The sequence below is a fragment of the Camelus dromedarius genome, chromosome 6 (assembly GCF_036321535.1).
Source record: "Camelus dromedarius isolate mCamDro1 chromosome 6, mCamDro1.pat, whole genome shotgun sequence".
NCBI lineage: Eukaryota > Metazoa > Chordata > Mammalia > Artiodactyla > Camelidae > Camelus > Camelus dromedarius.
This window is the reverse complement of record NC_087441.1, coordinates 1,422,602-1,433,233: the sequence shown is the minus strand read 5'-3', so window position 1 is coordinate 1,433,233 and position 10,632 is coordinate 1,422,602. Positions and strand designations below refer to the sequence as shown.

General features: G+C 64.2%; 1 protein-coding gene across 4 annotated transcripts in view; it reads right to left on the bottom strand.

Moving 5' to 3' along the window:
• Positions 1 to 27: 27 nt before the first annotated feature.
• The window catches only part of FRMD1 (FERM domain containing 1), a 36,140-nt gene continuing 25,535 nt past the window's right edge, over positions 28 to 10,632 (bottom strand). Inside the window, exons 12-15 of one of the 4 annotated variants that reach the window (XR_010381172.1) lie at positions 9,946 to 10,335; positions 8,721 to 8,800; positions 5,978 to 7,415; positions 28 to 5,733 (exon numbers count right to left, since the gene is read on the bottom strand). Coding sequence is in view for 1 of the 4 variants with exons in the window: in XM_031456721.2 (XP_031312581.2) it covers positions 7,197 to 7,415; positions 8,721 to 8,800; positions 9,946 to 10,335 (689 nt within the window). In the remaining 3 variants the exon portion in view is untranslated. Of the gene's footprint in view, positions 7,416 to 8,720; positions 8,801 to 9,945; positions 10,336 to 10,632 lie in introns of all 4 variants that reach the window. The other 3 variants (XR_010381174.1, XR_010381173.1, XM_031456721.2) reach the window with 3 other exon arrangements.

Here is a 10,632-nt window from a genome sequence, read left to right as displayed (position 1 = left end):
TTTAGGTCGGAATGGACTCTTCGACACTGGGATGTGAAAGCTTTAATATCCAAAAATACGATGAAAAGCTGGATTCTGGCAGAGATTTTGTGCGCGGCTAAGAGAGCAGGTCCACAGAGCACCCCACGCACAGCCAGCACCTCAGGGGACAAGGTGGTCCAAGCCCAAGGGACTTCGGTGGCCGCAGTGCCTCAGGCTGGGTGCTCTGCACCCCATCGGGCCCCTACCTCCCTCGAGTGCCTCCTGGGTGTCCACAACTGGAGAGGGGACAGCTACTCAGCATGGGAGGCCACCGGCCTGCTCCAGTTCCCAGCCTCACCACGGATGCCCCCCAGAACCCACAGGCCGGCGCTGGGGAGGGGTGAGTCCGCGTCCAGGGCCCCTGACTGGCCTTCCCGCCGCTCCTGCTGCTTCTCCAGGCTGTGCATTTGCCCAGCGAGGCCAGGAGCCTGGGCACCTCGGGGCAGCGAGCAAACAAAGATGCAGGGAGACAGTGGGGACAGGGTCCCCCCGGTGGGAGAAGGGGCTCCCCTAAACGGCAGGGCTGGGCTGGGACTGCAGGAACCAGTCTGCACTCACGGTTTCAGTGCAGACAGTTAGATGACAGGTTGATTAGCAGACAGGCAGACAAAATAAGGACCAACTGAACGTGTGTGTGTTTTATATTCAGAAGGCCCCCTTCACATTCTCTGCCCTCCCCACAGCCCGGTGTCCTCTTGCAGGTGAGGACTTGCCCAGGAGACACTGCCTGCTGCCCTGGACGCCCCCTCAGGACTCAAGATGGTCACTGGTGCCTCAGACCCGGTCACTGTGAGCCTCAGGGCGGGAGCAGCTGGCCGAACCCTGACAGCCCAGTCACAGGGGCGCTGAGGAGGAGGGAGCTGTCCACACGCCGAGGCCAGCACGTGGCGGGGTCAGGTGTCCCAGGGAACCGGCCAGGGCTGTGTCAGCACATTGTTGTGGCTGTTGGAGCCTCCAGCCCTCAGAGTGGCCGAGGGTCAGCCCCAAGGCTAGTGGTCTGTGGTCTCCAATTTAGCATTGTTGGCAGAGACAGGAAACACTTCGTTTGTGGAGGAAGGAGCCACTGGGTCTCAGCCTCCCCATGGGTGTCCCTGTGGGGAGCCCTGGATTCCTGGGACCTCCCTGCTCATGCTAGGCCCCCGGGTCTGTGCACAGCGTACATCGGCTCCACACATCTGCTTGGGGGGGGGGGGCGGGTGTGTGCAGCTCCTGGGGAGGAAGAGCACGGGGCCTAGAGGGAGCTGGCACCGCCCGCTGAGGTCCCTGAGCACCTGCACCAGGCAGTCCGCCCTCCACTCACTTGCTCAGCCACCCCTTGGAGGCCCACTGAGCACGGGGCCGTTCCCCGGGGGAGATGGGGGATACTGCCATAAATGTGGCACAGCCTGCCCTTGAAGACTTCAAAACCAGGACAAGGATTAGATGTGCCAGAGCCTGCCCGCCAGGCACACCCCCACGTCTGCTCCCACATCTACACAGCGACAGCAGGGTCACATGGGGCAGGTGTGTGGACCAGAACCTCTCAGACCAGCGCCCACGTTCTGCTGTCCCGGGACGGCTGAGGGGAGGACCTGGCCTTTGTCCAGGCCGGGCAGATCACTGCTTCGGGGTCTTGTGGCCACCTAGGGAACCTGCCTCCCAGACCTGCTCCCCCACTGCCCGGCCGAGCTGCCACCCTGGACAGCCCAGTCCTCCTGCTACAACCCCCACCGCCCGCCCACCTCTGCCGGCTGCCCCCCGCCCTGACTCCCCCACCACACCAGGAGAGTCCCGGGAGGCCGTGGCCTTTTCCCATGGCTGAAGTCTATGAATGATAAATGTTCCTAAATTTGCTCTCTTAGGAAAGCTGGGTTTGTGTTCACAGGAACCCCATGTCCCGTGGAGGGAAGGAGAGAACAAAGGGGGCCTGGGACACATCCCCGCCTGTGATCAGAGGTCCTGGAGCAGAGTCCCGGGGGCGGGCTGGGCCTGAGGCCTGAACCTTATGTACATAGTTGGTGATGGGGGCCCTCCTGCAGGAAAAATAATGTTACACATTCTTAAGTAGGTATGCAGAAAAACACTTAGAGGAAAACTTAAAAACCATCAAGTCACAGCTTTAAAAAGCTGGCGAATAGTGCAGACCGCCACGGAGCTCCGAGAGGCACTTCGGTCAGTTCTTCCGATCGCACCCCCCTGTGTTTTCTGGCTGCGTCCTCGTCCTCGACCCGGCCCTTGACTGGGGAAGACACGCCCGCTTTCCCCCAGCACCTCCTCATCCTGAGGTTTAAGGCGCCGGCTTCCCTTCGCAGCGTGGCCCGGGGAGGGGGTGCGGGGGCTCCTGAGCTGCAGGCCCCCCTGCCCCCAACCCTGGCCCCGTGCCGGCTTTGTTTCTCTTCTGTCCCCACGTCCTTCCTGCACTGGGGGTCTGGGTCCCCAGAGACGTGACCTCTGGCTGCAGGGGCCCTCCTGGAGGCCCCTGCTGCCCCCGTCCAGCCGGCGGTGACTGTGAACCTCCTGGCTGTCTCCCACCAAACCCGACCTCCCCACTAGCAGGGCCCCGACATGCCCGCAGATTCCGCCCGCGACTGCGGGGAGGGTGTGGAGTGCACGCTGAGTGGAGAGACGGCGATCTTAACTGCTTATGGTTAAAAAGCCCTAGTTCTGCACATTTTTTGAAAGACTGTAACCATGTGAACACCACCAGTGGGGCCCAGCGCCTGCGCGTCATGGCCTCGTGGTCAGTTCACCCTGCCCGGTGCAGTGCAGCGCAGAGGCCCAGCTCTGAGTCCCCGCCATCAGAGCCTCCGGTGAAGCCCGCCCCTGGGGTGCCCGGTCAGCTGTGGAAGGGCAACCCCCACCCCCGCCCCCGCCCCAGCCTCAGCCACCCAGCTCCTCTCCTCTGAGTCTCCAACCACTTGCAGCCGTCCTTGGAGAAAGGATGCCCCGGACATGGATTCTGTCTCCCAAGAGGGAGAGTGGGAGGGTGACATGGCCACAGGGTGCAAAACACTTCATGGAACAAAGGGGGCTGGCAGGACCGGAGCCCTGGACTCCTGGTCCAAGACCGTGAGGGCGAGGCCCCCGACACAACCGCTCCCAGGTCGGCTGTCATGTCCCGCGCAACCGCCCTCAGGGGCGGTCTCCACCGCAGGCTGCTGCTCCATTGCACCAGGTCCAAGGGCAAACAGGCAGGTACCTTCAAAGCGCAGGTTCCCGGGTCCCAGCAAGACGTGGCGGTCGGCCCAGCTCCGAACAAGCCCGTAGGTTCTCGTGAATTAGACCCGCCAGCATGACCTCTGGCCTCCTCTTCCCCCTGCCCAGCTAGGGTAGCTGGTGGTCGCGTCTGTCCAGCCGACACTTTCCTGAGCCATCTGCACCCTCTTCGGGGTCCAGAGGAAACCTGGGTGGGTGTCCCTCTTAGCCCTGACAAATGGGGAGGGAGATGTGTGGGGGCTCCCACCCCCCACAGCCCTGGGGCCACACGCCCCGGACAAGGTGAGTGGGTCCATTTAGCAGGCCCCGCACCAGCCATGACGGCCCTTCTCACAAACCCCTTTCCCTGCCAGCTGACGCCTGTTTTCCCGGGTGTCTCCTGGTATCTGCTTTGCCTGAGAGACCTTTGGGCCTAATTGACGCCAAAAGAGAAGGTGGTTCGTCTGATGTTCCTCTCCTGGAGAGGGGCTGCCCCCCTCTAGGCTGCCGCTTCCTCCGGGTGGGGAGGGGGCCGTGGGGAAGGGGTTGGAGACCACGCGAGGTCCCTCTTGGCCTCTGACTGTCCTCCACGTGCCCTGACCACCGGAGTGGCTCACAGACACTTGGCACAGTTTTCTGTGTCTACCCAGGCACAGAGGAAGGGCAGAAACGGAACTCCCAGCCTCGCCCTGGTGGTTTCTTGGGGTCAGCCAGAGGTCCCTGCTGCCTCTCATCTGCCAAGGACACAGGGCGCTGGCCACCCTCAAGATGGGCTGTACCCGGGTGACAGAAGAAAGGGCAGCCTGGACGTGGGGCTCTGACCTCACCGGGAGGCCAGTCGGAAACCACACGGGTGAGCACCGGGCCATCCCAGGCATGCCCCAGCCCGCCCCCCAGCAGGCTCGCCACAAGGTCATGCCCACCCCCACCCCCGCTTCCAGGCCTGACCCGCACACCCAGGTCTGTCCCTGAGCGTCCTGCAGGCGCGGCAGCCGCCCTCTGAGGAGCCAGAGCGTGCAGCCAGCGCCCTCTCGTGGCGGCCGAGGGACGGCCGGGGCCGGGGACGGGAGCGCAGCTCTGAGTCCCCGCTAGGAGCTCCACGAGGGCATCCGGTGGAAGTGTCCTTCCACCAACCCATGTCGACTCGCCACGTCTGCCCACATTCGTGTGCACACGTGTGCTTGCATGTGCACGTGTACGGGTGTGTGTAGGTTGCGGCCCCAAACAGCTTATTTCAGCCCCATCCTGACGCCTGCCGCCCCTCCCTGACACCTGCTTTGTGCAACAGCAAAGCAGCCTGTGGGGCTGGGCTCCTGCTCCCAAAATTCCTTTAAAGGGGAAAAGGTCATCCTGGACCCTGGATCAGGACACATGCAAACTCATTTTTTTTTCTCATAAGGGCCTGTCTCAGCATGATTTTGGAAATTCGCGGGAAAGCAGGGCTCAGGCCCCAACACCTCCGGACACCATCTTCCAGGCCCAGACCACACTCAGGCTCCCCTCCCTTGCCACCTGCCCTTGTGGCACCAGGCTCGGTGCCCGGGGCAGCCCCGGGCGAGTGGGTACCTCCTGTGGGGGGAGACCGAAGGGCAGCCCAGGAGGTCCAGCACCACGGCTGCTGACCCTGCCCTCACCGTGCTCCGTGCTGGGAGCGCTTCCCCATCTGCCATCTACCCGGTGCCGGCACCTGACCTGCCTGCGGGGAGTCTGTTCAGTGAGGGGAGTCTGTTCAGTGAGGGGGTGCTGGGGAGATGAGGCTGCCTCCACCGACCTCCCGCCCTCCCTGCCTGGCCCAGCCCCACGGCGGCGCTGACCTCGGCAACCCCACACCACAGATGAAGGTAGGTTTCTTGTCACCTTTTAAAAAACAAATAAGATAAATCTGAGCTCCAGGGGGCAGGGGCTGTCACCCCCCAAGTCCCTCTGTCCACACAGCGCTGGGACATGGAGGGTCCTCACGGGGGGAGGCCCCCAGTGGCCAGGAGCCCTCCCTATGTGAACTGAGGGCCAGCGTGGCCTCCCGGCCGCCCCGCGTACAGGTGCGTACAGGGGCCACCCAGGTGCAGACACAGATGTGTGTCCAGCTCTTGTCACACGCGCACAGACAAGCTTCCCTTCACAGAAAGGGCCACCAGCGTCAGCTTGGCTGCAGCCCCACCCCACCCGGGACTCAGGCTCCACCCGGCGCCAAATGAGCCTGAGGTGGACTCGGCCCCACAGGGTCCTCACAGCATGAGCAGGACAAGGAGGGGACGACGTCTTGGGCTCTCCGACAGTGAGGCACAGGTCAGCGCGTCCAGGCGCAGACGGCAGCAGGCGTGCGGGTGCGGATCTTGTGTGAGGGGAGAGGACCCACAGGTAGAAAAAGTCTCACCACGCCCAGGTGCCTGTCACCAGCCTCGGGCTGGAGGGTGGTGGTACCCACGGAGTTCCACCTGTTCGGAGCGGCCCCTCTTGGAGCCTCTGCAGGGCACGAGGCAGGGGTCCCACCTGCGGTCAGGAGGCAGGTGAGATGCAGCGCCAGCTCTGTCTCTCCATCTGGGGACACAAAGCCAGGCTGATGCTGGCTCCCTCCACCGGCTGGAGCCACTCCGCCCCGTCCACGAGGTGGATGGCTTCGAGGACAGCCCCCTGCACACAGGGCCCTAGACGCGGGGATGGGTGAGGGGAAGCTGCCCTGACTTGGAAGGGACAGCACAGCACAACTACAGCAGCCAGCCCTCCCAGCCACGGACCTGCCCTGGCGCTCCCGCCCCCGGTGCGTCCCCTGTTAGAAGGACACCTGGCTGCTCACTAGCCTCTTAGCGCTCCGACAGCACAGCCTCCAGCGAAGGTCAAAGTCCCTCAACACGCTTCTCCAGAAATCGCTGCAAACCTGGCTCAGCTATTCAGCCGCTTGTGAGGCCGGCTCGAGACAGGGTGCAGACGTGGAGGGCGGGGCGGTGCAGCCCCACCTTTGCCCGCACCTCCCGTCCAGTCTTCTGATTTGGGGAGGAGGACCATGGCAGTGAAAGGCCCGGAAGGGTGACCAGTGCTGACGCAGGCTGGGTGCCCCGATGTCCCGCTGCTGACAGGCCATGGCTCCCTCGTGCGCAGACGCCCTTCTGACTGGATGGGCACTGGCAGGAAAAGGGACACTGTTTTAAAGTTGGCCTTTTGACTGGAAAGGAGGAACTCAGGCTCTGAGCCTCGTGCACCTGTGCTGGCGGGCTTCCTTTGGGAACACCCTTTGATGTGTTCAGCGTGGGATCACTTCCTCTCTAGCCTGCCTCTCCCACTTCCTGCTGAGGATTCACCCACTTCATGGGACCATGTGGCCACGTAGCCGTGCAGTTCCAGGCCAGGTGCCTCCTGTGTACACGTGGCAGATAGGGTGGGCTCTGCTGGGGTCCTGGGTGAAGGAGCTGGGCCGACGCCCCACAGAGGGGCCTCTGTCCCGTGCACCCAGGACTGAGCAGCAGGAGCTGCAAAGGGAGTGGTCCGGGGAAGCCTGTGGCCAGGGAGGTGACAGTGATGGTGACCTTGAGCTCAAGGACTCCTGGAAGGCTTGCTCCATTGGTCTCACCATCCATTGGGTCGGTGGTGGGGGACCCCCAGGGGTCTCTTCAACGCCCAGAAGAAGCTAAGACACTTTCCTTCTCAGGGTACAGCCAGCACAGGCCTCACTCCACTGCCTGCAGTTTGGACTGCCAGACCTGGCTTCTGTCTCCTGGAGACCAGTATGGAAGGAGCTCGGATCAACCACAGTCCACACGGCACAGGAAGTGGGACACGATCATCACTCCAGGTTTCACGTCAGAGAGGGCTCCACACCTCCGACAGGTGAGGACGCAGGAGGAAGCGCCAGGTATAGAAGATGGGCCAGACTCCTCAGTCAACCAGGTGGTGGGCGGTGGGAGCCTCCCGGGCAGAGAGAGGTGAGGGGCAGGTGTGGCCCTGCGTGGCTGGAGCCCCACGTGCGTGGAGCTGTGCGGTGTGGGTGGAGTGGCGCCGCGAGGCATCTATACCACAAATTCCTCCGGGAGGTGGTCCTCCCTGAGCAGGTCCACGGAGAGGCCATCCACGGACCTCCTACCGCAGAGGAGCTCGGGCGCGGGGTCCAGTGCGTGGCCGAGGGGACCGCTGCGCGGTGCGCGGCGCGGGGCAGGTGTGGGGCGCACGTCGTCCAGGCTGCGGCTGTGCTGGTCCGCACGGTCGACCGCCGCCTCCGCCTCCAGGATCTGCAGGGAGAGGCCAGAGGCGAGTCTGGTACTTGGACGCCTTCCTCTCCTCTCCAGTTCTGCCCCTGTCCTGCCCACAGTTAACACCGCCCTCGTGCCGGCGCTCTGCGCCCGCCGCCCCAGGCCTTTGCACTTGCGGTGCCCCACTGGGCATGCCCACACGGCTTCCACCCGTCCCCTCTGGACTGCCCTGCAGAGTGGCCCCTTCTGAGGGTTCCCCTCACCTCTGCACCCACAGCGCCCACCCTGCCTGTCTGCGTTATAACACCGGTGGCCTTGGCCACTCGGCCTGGCCTCCTCCTCGTGGGCCCTCCCTCCCCTGCTCGCCTGTCCGTCACCGAGGCAACTTCCGCGGGAGGATGCTCAAGTCTACGTGTGGCAGCCCCCGCCCCCGCGGCAGAGCCCGCCGCCTCTTCCCAGGGAAGCTGCGGCCACTCAGTCGGGCCACACAGCCCTGGGCTGCTTTCTTTCGCCCTTATTGGACTTAGATTGTTACTATGTGACAGGTTTTAGGAATGAGCCCTGGGAGTGTTCTCCGAAATCAGAAACAGCCCACTCCCTGCCCCCTCTCGCGTGAGGAAGCTTGGCCAGAGCCCCAGCTCAGGGCAGGTGCTGGGGTCCCGACCACGCTGGGGTCCAGCTGAGCCCCCACCACGCTGAACTACGTGAACTAACCCTCACTTCTCAGCCGTGAGGGCCTAGGGTGGGAGGACCACGCATCCCACAGGAGGGCGGGGCCAGGTGGGCGGGCCGACAGACCCCAGCCCCACTGGCACCTGGGGCTTCTCGCCCCCTCCTCCCTGTGTCAGGTCTGTCCCTCCCTTTGAGTCAAATCACACCCTGAAGGATGGCTTGGATCAGGGGTGAGAGAAGGTCCCTCTAATTCACTGCCTTTCCAGGGGCACCACCCTCCTACTCCGGCTCCCCAGGTCAGCTCTGAGCAAGGGCGGGAACCTCCAGCCCCGCCTTCCTCTGCCCCACCCCCCAGAACCACTGGCTTTGGCCCCTCCCCTGCTCCTGGGGGCCGAGGAGCTCCACCCCAGAGCCCCGCACTCCTGGGGCCCGAGCTGCCCTGGCAGTGCTCACACTGCCCACCGCCTGGGGGTGTGCAGCCAGGAAAGACCCCCAGCCTCCACTGTGAGCCCAGCTCTCAGGCCCCAAGGCTGATGAGAACCAGCTGCCAACCTGCCTCACTGGTGCCCCACTGCCCAGCTGCAGTTGCAGGGGGTCTCCCAGGGACCCTCCAGTGGGCCTAGGGCCCCTGAGGAATGGGCTGGAGCACAGGGAGCAGGAGTGAGCACCTACCTGGTGCAAGGCCTCAGTGCTCCGGTCCCTCATGCTGACCAGTGTGACCCGCACCACGGCCAAGGGCTGCTGGGGAGAGGCTGTTGACAGGGGGAGGGTGCGTGAGCAGGGCCTGGGGACACCCGCCCACACTCTGCAGAGGACGGCCTACTCCTAGGGACCCAAACTCAGATGAGACTGGGAGCCTCTGTGGCCCGGGCAGCCCCTCCGCCTGGCCTTAGGGTCCCGGAGTGGTGGGACCACGACCTCGGCCCCCCACTTGCAGGCCATCTGCGATCCCAGACACCGCTGTCACACGTACTCCCCACGCGAGGTGTCTGAGTCCCCTCGAAGGAGCCACAGTTTTCCTGGGTGCACTGTGGGCTCCTCGGCTCAGGCGGTCTCCTCCCTGCAGGGTCCCTGTTGGACGCTGGTCCCGCAGTGCTGCCCTGTGGAGACCCAGGCACCGACCCCCGACCACCCGCTCACAGGGGCCTGTCCTGCTTTGGCTGTCCAAACGCCCTGACGTCTCAGCGACACGGGCACTTCCTGGGCAAACACTGCATCACTATCACTGCTCGTGCTGGACTGCAGACCACGCACTTGGACAAAACCTCCATGCAGGAGGCCCACCCATCCTTTACCAGTGGGCCAGACATTCGGACTCTACAGGCGGACACAGCAGACTGACAGAACTGCCTGACACTGTGTGACCTTGGGTGGCCCTGGGTGACCAGGCCTCAAGGCTGGTCCCCAGAATCACCCGTTGCGTCCATGCTCAAAGGTGCTACAGGTGCTCAGGGAACAGCAGCCCCTGTGACCTTCCTGGGGTGACAAGGAAACCACTTCAGAAGCTCCCCTGAGGACAAGGAGCTTGCACTAAATCAGAAGGGCACGTGAGCCTCGAACTCTGAGAAGTGCCTTCTGTCACGCGACTTCTACTGACCCCTTGCAAGTAACGAGAGAGAAATGAGGTTGAAGGCTTTCCGTTGGTGGGAGTGTTAACGAGGGACACTGGTCAGCCCAGGCTCCCGACGAGTGACAAGCTGCAGGAGGGCAGAAGGACTGCCACCCACCACGTCTGGTAGGGATGGCCCTGTCCTGTCTCTGCCACCAGGCCCGTGGCTGCCCCATGGTGGAGGGAACCCCTGTGTGACAAGGTACCCAGAAATCAAGGCCATATGCACCCTGGCCTCTCTCCCTCTGAGTGATGGCCCACCCGGGGCTGGCCAATCAGCACGCTCACCGTCTCCTGGGTCCTGAGTGTCCCCTTCAGGCCCACCTCTGCCGCCACCAACTGTGCCACGGCGGCTCTGGCTGGCACGGGAACTGCAGGATGGCCCCTCCCCGCAGGGCGCCGGGGCCCTGATGGGCTCATCCACTGACATCTCCCCCGGCCCCATGGGCCCCCCCGGCTGGGGGTCCACCTCGATGCCCGATGAGTGGGAGCTGCAGTGGCTGTCGGCTGAGAGGAGGGGGAGCTGATGGGGTGGATGCTGGCTACCACCCGCTCTGTCCCCGCAGCCGGGGGAGCCGGGGGAGCCGGGGGTGCCGGGGGCAGCCCTGCCGGCCAGGCCCAGGTCCAGGCCCAGCTCCAGCTCGTCGCTGACGTAGGACTCCCGGTAGCACTTCTTTTCTGTGCCGGGAAAGGAGGGGCAGCAAGGGCGTGAGAACAGGTGCTGGAGGTGGAGGAAGGTGCAGCCACGTTCCTGGAGCCGCCAATGGCCAAGGGTGGCCCCGGGGTCCAGCCAACCACCATGTGCGGAGCTGGCACCAAGCTCCCGGAGATGAGGTGGGAGGGGAGGGCAGTGTGGTCCAGAGGTCAGCTATCGCCTGGGCCCCAGGGTGGAATCTGTCACTTGAGCCAGTAACCTCCTCATGCAGGCTCCTGCACCCACCGCTCTGGGGCTCACGCCACCTCCATCTGAGGGAC